The 16,395-nt window shown below is 44.7% G+C and overlaps 1 protein-coding gene across 1 annotated transcript in view; it reads left to right on the plus strand.

Annotated features, from left to right (window-relative positions):
- Nucleotides 1-16,395, plus strand: part of LOC133129550 (SH3-containing GRB2-like protein 3-interacting protein 1) — a 41,724-nt gene that overhangs the window by 20,438 nt on the left and 4,891 nt on the right. Inside the window, exons 7-22 of the mRNA XM_061243721.1 lie at nucleotides 3,025-3,036; nucleotides 3,838-3,849; nucleotides 4,620-4,644; nucleotides 4,803-4,887; nucleotides 5,235-5,311; nucleotides 7,088-7,180; nucleotides 7,985-8,047; nucleotides 9,449-9,573; nucleotides 10,276-10,402; nucleotides 12,299-12,358; nucleotides 13,250-13,361; nucleotides 14,310-14,465; nucleotides 14,891-15,029; nucleotides 15,210-15,412; nucleotides 15,713-15,777; nucleotides 16,190-16,354. Of these exons, the coding sequence (XP_061099705.1) occupies nucleotides 3,025-3,036; nucleotides 3,838-3,849; nucleotides 4,620-4,644; nucleotides 4,803-4,887; nucleotides 5,235-5,311; nucleotides 7,088-7,180; nucleotides 7,985-8,047; nucleotides 9,449-9,573; nucleotides 10,276-10,402; nucleotides 12,299-12,358; nucleotides 13,250-13,361; nucleotides 14,310-14,465; nucleotides 14,891-15,029; nucleotides 15,210-15,412; nucleotides 15,713-15,777; nucleotides 16,190-16,354 (1,519 nt within the window). The remainder of the gene's footprint in view (nucleotides 1-3,024; nucleotides 3,037-3,837; nucleotides 3,850-4,619; nucleotides 4,645-4,802; nucleotides 4,888-5,234; nucleotides 5,312-7,087; nucleotides 7,181-7,984; nucleotides 8,048-9,448; nucleotides 9,574-10,275; nucleotides 10,403-12,298; nucleotides 12,359-13,249; nucleotides 13,362-14,309; nucleotides 14,466-14,890; nucleotides 15,030-15,209; nucleotides 15,413-15,712; nucleotides 15,778-16,189; nucleotides 16,355-16,395) is intronic.

The raw sequence follows: 16,395 nt of genomic DNA on the forward strand, positions 1-16,395 counted from the left end.
CAGTTATGATGTGTTGAGTGTTCAGAGACAATCATTCCACAGTCAAAGTGACTTAGGTGGCATTTTTTCCACATTCTGATGGTTGATGTGAAGATTAACTGAAGCTCCTGGCCCGTATCTACATGATTGTATGCGTTGCACTGCTGCCACACAATTGGCTGATTAGATAATTGCATGAATAAGTAGGTGTAATAAAGTAATAAAGTGCTCAGTGGGTGTATATACAATACAAATATGTATTCTTCATACTGTATGTATGCATACATACATCCTCTTTGCTCCAGATGAGTGTATCATACAAATACACAGTATGTTTGTCTCTTCCTCACTGCTGTGTTATTTCTGTTGCACTTCTGTCCTATATATTTGCTTCAGTTCCCTTTCTGAATCTCATGCTTGTATAGGCATGATATACCATATGTAAATGTTTATACACACCTTGGTTAGTGGAAATACAGTATCAATATTGCATTCCTTGTAATGCTATACAGATATTATACATTATTTACAATGGACTATATAGTATATACCTGTATTAGATACTGTGTGAATACAGTCTAGGCAGTATGTGTTTTTGCTGCTTCATTGAGGATTGCAGTATGTGTGTTTGATGTCTACAATAACCAGTACATCGGAGGATAATATTCAGAATATTACCTGCAGAACTGTTTGGAGGTTATGAACTGTGGCTTGAATGCTGTATACAGCAGCCTTAGCTGTTCCAAGTTCAGTATTGCACTTTTAGAGAAGCCAGACACTGATATTTTTTCTTCAAAAATCATAAGCTAACAATGAACAATTTTGAAGGTTGTCTTTGAGTAAGAAAGCCCTGTTTATTTGGCTGTTGAGCCATTGGATGTAGTATGGAAGAAGTTAATTAGCTGCAGAGCCTGAGGGTATGGTAGAAACTTAAAATACAGAAAATAAAATGTGGAAAATCATTGTTTTCCACAGGAGAGCAGTAAGTCCTGTGAAATTGCTTTCTTTGTTTTCTCCTGGACAGTTTACTGAAAGGGGCAGTGTTTGTGGGGAGGTGTGCAGAAAGTCAGGAGTGCAGGTTTAAAGCAGTACATATCTCCTCAAGATGTGGCATTGCTTGTGCTCATCATTAACATTAGTGACCCTGCAGGCATTACTGCTGGGGAGGTACTATAGTGGGGCACAGTCTGGCAGCGTGATGTCGACAGGCCTGGACATACACTCAGTGAGCATTTTATTCGTATTCAACTTCTTTTTTTGACTGATTGGTCTTCTGCTGATCCACTTAGAGGTTTTGACACGTTACATGTTCAGTGATGCTCTTCTGCATACCCTGTCTTCACATTTCTTCCCCATTCTGACATTTGGTCTGAAAGACAGCTGAACCTCTTGACCATGCTTGTATGCATTTAGTTGCTGCCACACGATTGGCTGATTAAATATTAACAATACAGGTTTACCTGCTAAAGTGCTCACTGAGTGTATGGTTGCGTTATCCCAGGAGTCTTCAATGGGGGTGGGGTTGTTGTCTCCAGATAATATGAGTGTCAGTCATCACTGCCCTTAATCCAAATGCTCAACACCCTCACTGGAGTGTTGAATTTTCTGGCATCTGGCAGATGTACTGTATTACATTCACTGCCATTTCAACTTGAGCCTGCTGAATGGTAAATGTTGTCATGGCAATGTGTCCTTGGCAAATGTAGTCATGGAGATTGAAAGGCAATGAAATGCAAAGAGGAAAGAGAGGTGCAAAGGCCCCTGAACATAAAAACAGTGAAACCTTCACTCAGTCTCCTGGCTCAGTCTGGAAACACAATACCAAAACAATGACCTACCTGTTTACTCATACTCCACTGCTTTGTGCTTAGCAATGCATTTGTATTGCAGTGGCTTTGGAGTTAAAGTGTAGTTTGAAACTACATTCATTATGGTTGGTCCTTGATGCATAAGGCGATAACAGTGTTTTTACGGCTAACAAACATTGGGGAACATGGGGTTAGTATTGTTTTGAATAGTGTTTCTGTAGTTTCATGTGGGGCATGTCTGATTTTACTTACCATCATTTTGACATCAATAATTTTGTAAGTAGACTGATTTTGGCAAGTATGTATCGAGAGATTATGGAAAAGTAAAGAAACTGCTTGAAATGTTTAGTTTTGCAACCTAAGGACTGCCTGGCCCAAGTTTTAACTCAATTGTTTCAGTCAAAACTATCTCTTGGATGGTTTTAGTATCAATAACCTTCATAAACCTCATCAACTCTCATTAACCCTCATTGCACCCTGTGTTGAAAAAATGCAACTTTTGTTTTTTCACAGGGTTAATGTTCTGCTCTTTAATGTTTAGTAGATCACATCATCATTCTTCACATTACTCTCTTCGTGCTGAGGACATTAAATGGTGAATGGCACTGGTAGAACTGCAGTGTTCCAATGTGATGAAATTTCAACATTTGCAGAAGCAGTGACATTATTCACCTTGTGTCAATTATTCACCATTTAGCAACTTGTATATTACTCATTCTCTTCACTGTTTTAAGCTATTTTAGGTGTGTTTGCTGTGAACATTCTGTTGAATAAATTCATGTTTCACTGGCATCTCAGTTAACACCATTTCCCTTGTATTGAAACTTTTTACGCTGAACCACTTTCTGCAGATACATTTTCCATTTTGAGTGCTTTCGAGATTTATGCTTGTGTAAAAAATACCATCTTTGTGTTTTTGCAATGCTCATGTTATTTTTGATGAGTAGGATAGTCTGAATGATGTGTAGTTCTCCATGTACTGAATATGTGTATCCATTTTTGTTACACTGTAGTTTGTATACAGGGCTTTGTTTCTGTGCTTTTGCCAGAGGGATTGTGTATGTGTCTCAATTGTTAGGGAGAAAATACAGAACACTGCATATTCCGCTCTGTTCCAGCAATAGATATTGCATCACTGTCTCATTCTTTAATGACAAAATAGGCCTACATCTAAATTAACCGAGCATTTATTCTCTCCCTTCCTCACTCTTTCTCACTTGGATACTGCCTTCTGCAGAGAGTCAGTCCGGTAAGCCTACACATTCTTATCCTATTACCAATGTTCTGAGGTTATTTTCTCCTCTTTCATGTCAAGGTCTAGATTGTTTCTCTTTGTCATTTTGCCTCCTACTAATGATGATCCGAGGACTATGGGTTTCAGAGCCCGTTTTGGGGGTCTGCTGAGTGAAAATCTATTTTTTCTTGCAGCAACAGGAATACTCGCTCTGAGAAAAAAATAGAATAGAATAGAATCACTTTAGCAGCATCATGCTTCATGTCCTAGAAAAGCTAAGTGTAGCAGTAGCTCAGACAGGTGTTGTTTCTGTTCCTGGAACCTGAACTCTCTCCAGGCCTAAAAGCATCCTACACAAGATCTGTAAAAAGCTGTGAAAGAATTAACCCGTGAAAGAACACAGATATGTAGCTTTCTGCCTTACTATATCAAGGCCCTCATTATGCCAATCTGCACAAGAGCACTTACCAACCTGGGGAATATGTGTATTTAATCAATAAATTCTATATAAAATATTACATTACATAGGAAGAATATGCCATGGCTCTCAACTTGAGGAAGCTAAGTCCAATTAAAAGAAGTGTGACCCATGTAATTAACACTTCTCATATGAGTAGAAAAGCACATAAAAAAGTAGTGCTTGCCGTTCTTTTTTATTTGCGGATCATTTTGAGATGCAAGAAAGTGCTCATTTTGCATCAAGTGTAGACTTGGAGAGCTCTCTTTCTAACTGTGCTGTTGAAATCCAAAGCGTGTGTACTGACTTGTCACTCTCTGACCAGGTGTCTGTTCTCTCTTACTTTTTGCTGGACACAGAAACGGAGCCCGGTAAGTTGTGGTCATGGCCAAACAACCAACAATGCAACAGTGTTCGAATGCTACTTGAATAAAGGAAGATGTGTATAGTAATTGATCCGTTGCCCATTACCGTGGCTGCAGATTATATGTATCACTTGTTTTCCTATGAGTGATTCTGTGATCTCTCTCAGTAACTGACAGAACTAGTACATTTCTTTGTCAGTGTCTAACACACACACACACACACACACGTCTGTGATCTGGGAATCTGGAAGCAGGAATGTGCAGTGTGTTTTCGGTAACTGGTTTCACACGACGGGCGGTGAGGATGAATCAGCCTCATGAGCCAGTGCACGAGTCTCAGCAAGGCGCAGTGTTGCAGCAGAACCTTAAAATCTCACTTCTGTGCAGCAGACATTGCGTTGAGTCATTTACAGGCACTGTGAAAAATGCAATAGCAGTGATATTTTTCACCACAGAAAACCTCCCTTCCCAAAATCTCCCACACTCCCATCAGCCTGCATGCTACCTCACCGGCACAGTGGTGTAGCGGTTAGCATTGTTGCCTTGCAAGAAATGGGTTTGATTCCCAGCTGGCCAGATCCTGTCTGCATTGTGTCCATTAAGTCCATCTTGCCTCAAGGTAAAGAAGCTATACACCATGGTGCTTCCGCAGTTGCATACATCAATGTTGGTACAGTTGTCTTCTGTATATGCCCCTCTCTGCTAAAATTGTTAGGCTTTTCCTCTTTTTATTTCTGTTCTCCCAACAAATGCACTGCTGTCTTTTTAAATTACAGGGCCACATCAAAAGGAATTTATCAAGTAAGTACTGCATGTCATAAGCAGTGATGTAAGCCGGCTTACTTATGTGTCACTGTTGGCTTATGTAAGCGGGGAGAGAAGTTGGTGTGGTTGGCGGTTTCGCAGATATCTGCTGCATGCTTCGGGCCTGAATGTGTATCTCTCTCCCCTCCCCCCAGGTGAGAAGATCGCCAGACCTAGACGCTCTGTCCGCGTGCCAGCGGCAGCACCTGTCCCCAGGGCTGTGGCCTCATCTCCTCCTGAGTTAGTGTCCCCGTCTTTGGTGTTTGTTGTGAAGTGAGCATGTCTCTGAAATGAGCAGGTCCTCAGAGCTCAGAGGGAACAAGATGAATGCATTAAGAACCAGCAATGTGGGTAGTGTGCTGGAAATATTGCAAATATTGCATTGTGTTTGAGAGACCTTGGATAGTGTGGTAGACTAACTGCATGTATTGCAGTGTGTTAGATACCATTGACTGTGGATAGTGTGGGAGACTAACTGCAGGTATTGCAGTGTTAGATACCATTGACTATGGATAGTGTGGTAGACTTCATTGAAGGTTTAGCAGTGTGTCTATGGGCCTTATTCATTACTGTTGTCCCTCTCACAGAGAGACGATTCCAGAAGATGCCACTGCCTTGTTTGGGCCTCCCCTTGAGACAGCCTTTGATGCAGATCATTCAGAAGGTATCATTCTCTGATCTGTGATGTGTGTGTCTGTCTTTGTGTGTTTCACAGTATTTTGTTTTGTATGTGTGTGTGTGTGTGTGTGTGTGTGTGTGTGTGTGTGTGTGTGCTTTTGGGTTTATGGTGTAAGCCTCATGTTCCATTTTGAATCCTCTAGATTTGAACCCCAAACCCTGACAATAAGTGACCCAGCGCTTCCCAATCCTTTTCCTTCCACAGCACATCCCAATTTTACAGAATCTCAAGTCATATATATTTAAGCAATATAACAATTTATTTAATGTAAGTGCATACTTTAAATATCTAGGTACCTTTATTTGATGCTGGATTTTACTATTTGAGGTGTCATTCAACAGACCCCATACAAACCACATCTCCATAATTTATTCTGAAATATCTTGGCTTAATTCTGAAACTGTGGAGGGACAAGTGGCAGGCTGCCACAATTGAGTTAATGAGAAAGGGGTTTGTTCAGGGGTTTGTTTTATGCTTTTTATGTGCAGCACAACTGTTGGAAAATGCTGGTCTAGGCCATAGAGTGATGATACTACAGGGAGGCTGGGGATCAAGGCTGCCAGCATTACTCATATGTAATTTATGTTCATTGGAAACTGTCAGAGAAACAAGATTGAATCGATACAATTTCATTGACAGTTGATTCATGTTACATTTGATACATTTAATCTTGGGATGGGGTTTTGTAGATAGGATTGCTCTCAGAGGGATGCTGAAAATAGCTGACATGACAGGGTGAAGGATTATAGTGATTTCTTTACCTGTACAGCAAGCTGTTTAGCAGGTTGAGAAGTACAGTGGGATCCAGAATTATTGTCACACTTAAATGTTGTTTGGCAAACTAATGCCATTTGTCATATGCGACTCTACCATAAAGGCCTGATTGTTGGAGTGCTGCTGAGATGGTCCTTCTTCCTGCAGGATCTCCCATCCCTACAGAGCACTTCCAAAGCTCTTTTAGAGTGACCATTGGGGCCTTGGTCACTTCCCTGACCAAGGCCCTTCTTGCCCAGTTACTCAGTTTGACTGGACGGTAAACTCTAGGAAGATTCCTGGTGGTTCCAAACTTCTTCCATTTCACACTTATCGAGGCACACAATTTGTTATTATAGGTTATTGAGAATGGGTTATCGATTGGAAAAAACAGCAATTCTATCCATTTACAATCTACACACAATACAGTGTGGGGTCTGAATACTTTATGAAGCTACTGTATGTCAGGACAGAGCTTTAAGTAGGCCACTCATGCTGCTTTATATTAATTATTGTATCTCTCTGCCTGCCCCCAGGACACACCCCACCCTTGTTCGGGCCTTGAAAGACTTTTAAGTGGTGCACTCTGAGAAATGAAAAGTGCATAAAAAGGTGGAAGTTCACCCAAAGAGAACATTACTGTACTTTCAGGGTACATTTGGGAAACTTGATCCTTGAAGAACAAAATGTACCACCACTGTCAATTTCTTTATGAGAGTGTATTTGATCTGTGCACTTGTCAATGTGTGGGCGACATCGGCTCAGGTGTTAAGAGCAGTTGTCAGGCAGTCGCAGGGTTGCCAGTCTGATCCCGCCCTGAGTGTGTCGAAGTGTCCCTGAGCAAGACACCTAACCCCAAACACTCCTGTCAAGTTGGTTGGTGCCTTGCCTGGCAGCCAATCGCCATTGGTGTTTGAATGGGTGAATGAGAAGCATCAATTTGGATAAAGGCATTATATAAATTCCAACCATTTACCATTCAATGCTCTTGTTTTCTTCTTCTCCTAGATGCGGTGACTTTTGCTGAGCCGGATGTCTGGGGTGCCCCCAAGCCAGACTCACGCCCTGGCTCCCCTTCGATAAGACCCTGTCCTACTGGAAGTAAGCTTGCACTCTCGTCCATAGAAATGGGAAAAAGCATTGTGTTCTTGTGTATGTATCTGTGCTGTGTTTCTGTACAGTAATAGAAAAATCACTTGTTCATACAGTAAGATACTGTCTACACAGGGTTTCAGCAGTGTGTTTAGCCCCCTTATCTATTTTGTCCTCACCGCGTGCTGTGAGCGACTGCTTCATTTCTTTCCACACTCCAGCAGATGAGCTCCATTCTCATTGCGTCAGAGGAGCACACTGTAACTGACTGCTGGTGCTGACCTTGCATGCACAACCTGATTGAAATCCTGCCTCCCTTGGCAACTCTATGGCTAATTATTCATCGACCAGCCCTAGCTGTATTGGCTCCGATATTTAATTGTCAAAAAAACAATTGCAATTGCAATTATGGGAAAATCATATATCGTATTATTTTAAATGTTGACTTACCTGGCATGTTGTCTGCGATTCTTGTGTCCAATGTATCCATGTATGGGGCGCCCTGTGGCATAGTGGTTAAGGTACACGACTGGGACCCGCAAGGTCGGTGGTTCGATTCCCGGTGTAGCCACAATAAGATCCACACAGCCGTGGGGCCCTTGAGCAAGGCCTTTAACCCTGCATTGCTCCAGGGGAGGATTGTCTCCTGCTTAGTCTAATCAACTGTACGTCGCTCTGGATAAGAGTGTCTGCCAAATACCAGTAATGTAATGTAATGTAATGTAATGATCAACATTAACATGTGGTCCTCGGTTAGATGTTTGCTTGGTTTAAGAGGACACCATCTTGAGAATGAACATGTTTTCACCACAGCTCCACCCCCTCTCCCACCCAAGAATGTCCCGGCCTTGCCCCCCGACAGCAGCCCCACTACCGGTGAGAGGCACCGCCGTTTCTGACATGGTCCCACTTAACCAGGGTTGAGTGAGGCTTCAAAAATGCTGTGTGTGCTCTTATTTGAACATATCATTGTCTTATTGTCCAGAGCAAAACTTTTTAATGTATTCTTAAGTCAACAAGAGACAGCTCATTGTGTCTCTGCCTATTATGGGGTTTATGAAATGTCATGCTCTAATGACGGGTCCCACATCTGTTCTTCCGTAATGGTTCGGTAGGTAGGTACTCAGGTGTGGTGTATCACGCTTTGCTCCTGTGTCGCGTTACTCCTGGGACAGATACGAACGTGGGTAAAGGCGAACGGGACGAGGCGCAGAGATCGGGCTCCAGCTCCTCGGATTCCATTTCCCGGGAGGCCACCAGGAAGCCCTCCATTGCTGACGTGGACCACATCTTCGGCCCGGTGGAGGATCTTAGGGTGGGCGAGGACACCACGGAGAGCAAGTGGATCAGCTTCAACGATGAGTCTCCCGAGGGCCTGCCCCCGCCCCAGCAGCCAGCCCCTCCCCTTCCCATCGCCCTATCCACGAATTCCCCCCCTCCACAGACCCCGCCTCCTCCACTTCCCATTGCCCCGCCTATAGACTCACCCCCACCACAGACCCCGCCTCCTCCCCTCCCGGTTGCTCCGGCCCCAGAATCACCCCCACCACAAACCCCGCCTCCCCCACTTCCTGTCGCCTTGCCTGCCACCCAAGCCCTGGTCCCTCCCCTTCCTGTCACCTCGCCCCCTCCGCAGACCCCGGCTCCTCCTCTTCCCGACGCTCCTCCCCGAGGTTCTCCCCCGCCGCAGACCCCTCCTCCTGCCCTTCCTGTAGCATCACCCCCACCGCAGGCCCCTGCTCCTCCCCTCCCCACCAGCCCGCCCCTAGAGTCCACCAGTGAGGTTGCTCCAGGCACTCCCCCCGTGCAGTCCCCAGATTCCCCGGGCAGTCTCTGCTCCCCGGCAGTGGTGCCCGCCCGCACCATCCCCCCACCCCTCATCCTGACCAAGGAGGACCGCAGGAGCCCGGAGGCCATGGCATTGGCACAGGCCGAATCTATGGCCTCACCCAAAGACCTGACCCCAGGGCCTCGCGCTACTCCTCCCCCTCCTCCCCCTCCCACCTACAGGGCGGTGGTGTCCTCCCCCGGGCCCTGCTCTGCTCCGGCCACCAGCAGCGGTGAGTTCCCCTCCAGCCATCCCTGCTCAAACAACTCAAGCTATGTTTTGAAACAGCTGGTAGCTGGTCATTTCAAGGTGGCCAAAGCTAGATTTTACACCAGGGATGCCCACTGTTACCTATTGCTAACACAGTGCACTGCTACACTATATTACTACCTGGTACTACCACATGATTCTACTACTGCTTGTCAATAGCACTTTGTTTTTACTCACAGGGTCCTCCTCCCCAGCTCGCCCTGCAACTCCATTGACCGTCAGCAGCCCGACTCCGCCCCCACCTCCCCCGCGACCTCCGTCACGACCAAAATTGCCTCCTGGGAAACCCAGTGTCGGAGACGTGGTATGTACCCATCTCTGGAATTTGAACTCCCTTTTCATTTTTTTCCACATTAAATACTGTGCTTGTCAAATGCACCATATTAGAAACAGAGTGTGAATGCAGTTTTGGATATAGGCTAAACTGGGTCACATAAAATGTACAGCATTTGTTCATAAAGATTAAGTGGGTTGTGAGCTCAGAATGTTTAGGTCCTGCTGTTTTAACTTATTATGGACACGAGAGAAAACCCATAGAAAGCCCTAGAAATCACAATGCATTTCAACGGTCATGTGTCTTGAAAAAACGGTCATATGATCAAATACAACGCTGGCATCACATCCGTCTGTTAAGGGAGATGTAACACGCAGGTCGTATCCGTCTGTTAAGGGAGATGTAACACACAGGTCACATCTGTCTGTTAAGGGAGATGTAACGCACAGGTCACATCCGTCTGTTACGGGAGATGTAATGTGCAGGTCACATCCGTCTGTTAAGGGAGATGTAACGCACAGGTCACATCCGTCTGTTACGGGAGATGTAATGTGCAGGTCACATCCGTCTGTTACGGGAGATGTAACGTGCTGATCGCATCCGCCCATAAGGGGCTAACCTGCCATAGCAAAGCCAGTGTGTCTTTAGATGAAGAACGTGAGATGGATACAGGTTCACAGAGGAGAGAACAGAGACGCACCATTTTAATAATTTCATCTGTTTATCCCTCAGGCCCGGCCATTCAGCCCACCCATCAACTCCTCCAGCCCGCCGCCATTCGCCCCTCTGGCCAGGGCGGAAAGCACGTCCTCCATCTCTTCCACCAACTCCCTGAGCGCTGCCACCACGCCCACCGTCGGTAAAGAGCTCTCCATCTCTGTGTCAGGTGTGCACTTGTCCGCTTCATCCTCACTGTCTCCTTACGTCTGTCCTCTTCCCCGTCAGCCAGATTCACTCCTTGACAAGTTACCTGCCGTGATTCAGTTGGCAGAGAAAGAAATGAAACAGAGAAAGGACTCGGTTGGACACACTAAGGCAAAACATCAGTCAGAGAACAGTGTGAGAACCATTGGCTTGGCATGTGCTTTACATATTCAACAAAATATTTCCCTTGCTATTTGTTTTCAAATTCTTAGTGACATTTACCAGAAAATGTTACATGATGATTTGAAGTGGCACCTGTCACCGATAGCAATATTCTGTGTAATGATTTTACACTTCTTGGAAGTTGCTACCATTGTACATTGCTAGAATTAAACTTTATAATTCATTCAATGATTTTATCATGCACATGGTACAAATGTAGTGATTATTTTGTTAAATGCACTGTAGTTTTATTGACTTCCAGTGCGGTTTTTCATGGAGAAAGGGGACTCTTTCCAACAAACCTGGTGCTTCTGCGGAAATAGTTTCCCACATGTTAAGTCTCTTCTGTTTGAACCTTTCAAAGATTATGCTGATCATCAGTTTGCTCATTAAATATTTCTTACTGTGTGAGAGTGCTATAAACTCCATTCATTATTTTTGGTCTGGCGTTATGTTTGCGCTTAATTTTCAGTTTGTTCATGTTTGCTTTCTTTTCCTTCGCGTCTTGCATGTTTTTTTGTTTCCACCATCAGACGATGATTCTTTTATAGACAAACTTCCCACCTTTGAGAGGTCACCTGCAGAGACAGCCGGTACAGTATGGGTTACCTGGACAGATCGAGGGGGGGGGGGGGGGTGTCAATGAGTGTCAATGAGTTACAATGAGTCAATTATTCCTGCATTTCAATTATCATTACCCACAATGCATTTTGCTCTCTGCGCACATTTATTTCAGCTTTTTTTTTTTCTTCCCACCCATCCTGGAGTCAGAGCGGCAGCCTATCACATGGCAGGGGGAATTGTGGGAAGTCAAAGGCATGGATTGCTGAATTTATAACGAAATTCCGGCTAAAATTTTCTCCCCCTTCTCCCCTCTTTTGGGGACATCTTCAGTCTGACACATATACAGTCTCAGTCCCTTCTGTGTATATACGTACATTACTACGGTCATTTAGTACAATTTAGCGTGTTTAGCCAGCACAAAGACTAGATTCTTAACCTGCAGCTAAATGTAAGAGACCTGAATCTCTCAGCCGCACACTTTGTTACCAAATGGATGCTGTTTCGATTTTAAACACCTCTGCTTCCTCTCATCCGAAGTGCAACATTTGCCCCACCTCTTCCACTTGAATTTGAATCCTCCAGTACCCATCTCTCCCACTGCAGGGGTGTCATGCTGGAGTACCCAGTCGCTCCCTCTCTCCTTATTCAGCACCCCTCTGCTCCTGCCCTCATCCACGCCGCAGAGGTGAACTCTGACCTCCATCTCCTCATCCCATCTGGCTGTCCTCCTTTCAGCGTGACCTCCCTCCCTCCTTCCTTCCTTTTCTCCCCCCCAGCGCTCCCCAGAACAAGGCCAGCCCCTCGCGGCTTCTCCTCACGCCTGTATTTGCTCACTGCAGTCAATCACTCAGTCACTCGATCATGCTTCAGCCGTTAACAGCAGCTCAGCGGGAGCCAACACTATTTCAGTGGTAACACGCAATTATATGCAAATGGCTCCTTCCAGCCAAAAGCTGCCTGCTACTCATTGAAGGCTCGCAGTGCTTCCTGTTTCCCCTCCCACTGTCATGTGACGGAGCTGCCGTGTGACTCACGCTACTGTCCTTCTCTCTCCCTGCCCCCCCGGCAACCCCACCTCACTACCCCTCCTCCCCCCCCCACACAGAGAATGACCAGCCTTCCCTGGTTTGGTTTGACAGAGGAAAGTTTTATTTAACCTTCGAAGGTAAGTTTTAGAAATTCAGCGCCCCCCCCTTGAGGTTCATCACACCCCCTCCCCTTCCTTCGCTCCTCCCCTTCTTACATCCCAACTGACATAACTCAACCTCATTGGCCCCCCTGAGCTGGCACCGCCCCCCTTTCTTGTCACTACCAATCATGTGTTGGCATTTGTTGTCCGCAGTCATTTCACTCCATACGTTTCAGTCGAGTCAGATTCAACGGTCCGCTTATTTTGGGATAATTTGGGATAACGTTTTCCCTATTTCTTTTTTTATCAGCTTTAGATATTCCTGGAATGTTTATTAAACTGCATGCAAAGAATTTAATACGATATATTTTTTATCTTTGAATTATTTCTGAGTTTTTGGATGTAGCTCTGTTTTACCTAGCTACATTGGCATGCAAACAACCCTGTAAAAATCATATCAGCAATCATAACAGCACCAATAATAAAAAATAACATTAGTTGTACTAATTTTATCATTGTATTATTATCATTGGATTATTATTTTTCTTTATTTCGTATCACCCTCTACATCTGCATGATAAAGTACATTTTGCGGAACAGGAGATGGGCGTCCAAGTAGAGCTGAGGGTATGGAAAGGCAGTTCTGAGAGAATGGGTACTGTGCATAGCAGGAGACAGAAAGGTGACGTATATCAGTATGGAGTCTCGCAGTGTTTTTAGGGAAGGCCTGTCCCCCCTGCACAGAACTGAGAGGGATTGTGGCACTGTGCAGGTGTGTGTGCGTGTGTGTGTGTGTGTGTGTGTGTGTATGTGTGTGTGTGTGTGTGTGTATGTGTGTGTGTGTATGTGTGTGTGTGCTGCTGAGCTCTGCTGTTCAGAGTTTCAGGCTGCTCGCGATGCTGAGCAGTGCTGTTCTGTGTTTTTCAGGCTGCTCTCGAGGGCCTAGTCCACTCACCATGGGGGCCCAAGACTCCCTCCCGGTGGCGGCTGCATTCACCGAAACCGTGAACGCCTACTTCAAAGGAGCCGACCCTAGCAAGTACGCCCTTCGCAACACTCTCCATCCCCAATACAGTGCAGTACGGAGAGAGAGTCCCAATTCTACCTACAATTCAATACTGCCCATATTTGAGTGAAAAACCCCACTTCCCATGATTATACTAAAGGTTTGAGTGCTGGCCATGATTAAAAGCTGATGATAGAAACTGCTGTGTCAATTAAATTAATGTTTATGCTAGTGTCACATGTTTAGGCAACAACTTCCAAGAAAACAAAGATGCTTACACGCAGGTCGCAAACAAAATTACTTTTACTATTACCATTACTGTCCGCCAAGAGAACCAGACTCTTTTTACACCATGCTACTGGAGTGTTTCTGATTCTATCCTGTACTGTATCAGTGTGACTATGCTGCTTTTTGTTTTATTAAAGCCATAGAATCCGCTTAATATCGGGCTGTAGCACCACCCTGTCTGGCAATTATTTCCTCATAACTGACTCGTTCATATGGTGCTATCCCTTACTTATCATGCGCTTAAGAACAACGCATTAACACAGAGATTGAGATAAATGATTTAGAGAGAAATGCACAGCCCCTCTGAACCGGTTCATGTTGATCATAGCAGCGCTATCGCACTCAGCCTAGTCATGAAGACAAATTAGCCTGGACGAGATGAATCTGGCCTGAGGGCATCTTGTCTGGCTGGCCTGGAGCTTCCCCTGACCTTGTGTGAAATGCAACAAGGGTTTCAAATCAATCACTGCTTTTTAGGATGCTAACAAATCAGCAGACCGGCGTAGACAGTTTTGCTCCAGAATGTGCACAGGCCTTGTCCATCTGTGCGTCCTAGACGCAGGGGAAGACAGCCGCTTCGCCGTGGTTATGTAAAGAAAGTGGATTCTAGCCACCATACCTGCTGCCACCCTCGCCATGGAGAGGAAACATAGGAAGTGATGCTAACTGATGCGTTTATCCTCCCTTCTCGAGGTGTGTGGTGAAGATCACGGGGGAGATGGTGCTGTCTTTTCCTGCTGGGATCACCAGACACTTTGCCAACAGTCCTTCTCCAGCCATCCTGACATTCAGCATAACCAACTACAGCCGGCTGGAGCACGTCCTACCTAACCCCCAGCTGCTGTGCTGGTAAATACCACAGTTCAGTTCTCCAATACCCTGCCCAAACCCACGCTAGCATCCACTCTGCCAACCAGCTGAATGGGCCTGTTGTTTTTGAACCGGAAGGGATCAATGTAGTCCATATCAAGCCCAATAAAACAATATTCCACATACAGATTCATTATTAATACTTGTGCTTCTGCTGTTTGTTAGTCCAAACAACAGAATAACACGGTTTGTATTGCAATGCATTATATTATAATAATTAGCGGTGTTGCACATTTCTTTCACCTTTTCTTGCACCTAGCTGAACATATGGTGGAAATGCTTTGGAGCGGTTGGCATTTAAGCTGTCATCCTGCTTAGCTTTTTTTGGATAAAACACAGCATTGTTGTGTTACCTTTGTTAATTTTCATGTGTCGTAACTACGTGTCTGATTTTTTTTTATTAGTGACACCACACAACCCAACTCGACCTCGAACTCGAAAGAATTCTGGGTGAATATGCCAAACCTGATGACCCATTTAAAGAAAGTGTCAGATCAGAAGCCTCAGGCAACGTACTACAACGTGGACATGCTGAAGTATCAGGTGTGTATACATTTATACAATTATCCTTCAATCTATGTATGACTATTATACTATGCTAATACAATAATTAGTTCATACCATGGGTGTGAGCATACAATCCATCCATCCTGTCCAAGGTTATAATATGGTCTACCACAGAGTCAAGGTCCACCATTTTGTTGTGATTTTTCATGTCTGCAGGTATCTGCACAGGGCATCCAGGCCACACCCCTCAACCTAGCGGTCAGCTGGAAATGTGACCCTACCAGCACTGACCTCAGAATAGACTATAAGTACAATGGGGAGGCTATGACCTCACCGACCGCCCTCAACAACGTCCAGTTCCTAGTTCCAGTCGATGGAGGGGTGTCCAAGCTGCAAGCCATGCTGCCCACTGCCGCCTGGTAAGAGCATTGTTTTTGTTTGGGAAGCAGGCCACACATATTGCCCATGGTATTCCACACAGATGATTTTCTGATGCTACAGTTTTCAGAAATGAGTGACTCCTACTTCTGCTGTGGAAATCTAATGGAAATTATGCTTTTTTGATTTTGAGATAGTGACGGTTTTGAATTTTAGGATGGCTTTTAAGTGTAGAAATGGTTGTTTTTAAATGAATGTGTCTTGGACAGACATAATTTTGAAAGGGTATAAATAAGCAGATGAACATATGTCATTTTCTGTTTGTCATTTCCTGTTTAAAGGAATGCAGAACAGCAAAGAATCCTGTGGAAGATTCCAGATATTTCACACAAATCTGAAAATGGAGGTACACTGTTCAGAATTCTATCTTGGGAGATTTTATATCTCAGGAGCTGCAGTACAAACTATACACATTTACACCTGTCTAGATAACCCTCTGTGTCAGTGAAATTTTAATCTTTAGTTGTAGATTCATATCAATGTGCACCACTTTGTCATAGCAATTATCCAATGGGATTTGCTTTCTACAATTGTTCTCTTGGTAGTTGATTTAAAAATTGACACTGTAGAATAGATCATAATTCCACCTCCACAGAGGTAGTACGCCTTACAGATAACAACAGATCTTTTCTGCACATTGTCAATCTTTTTAAATGAATGTTGAGTTGACAATATTGTGTAACCTCAGTAAATAATCAGATCCAAATAGGGGTCTGCATAGAATTGAAGCGCCTCTCCTTCTCTCCCACTCTTCCCAGGTGTGGGGTCCCTGCTTGGCAGGTTCACTCTGACAGAGGGCCCCAGTAACCCTGCCCCCCTAGCAGTGCAGTTCACTAGTGAGGGCAGTACTCTTTCTGGCTGTGGCATTGAGCTGGTTGGTGCTGGATACCGCTTCTCCCTCATCAAGAAGAGGTTTGCTGCAGGTGAGTCCGGCTCTGTCGTGGCAGTTGACGGCCTATGATTG

This window comes from Conger conger, chromosome 5 (genome assembly GCF_963514075.1).
Source record: "Conger conger chromosome 5, fConCon1.1, whole genome shotgun sequence".
Classification (NCBI taxonomy): Eukaryota; Metazoa; Chordata; class Actinopteri; order Anguilliformes; family Congridae; genus Conger; species Conger conger.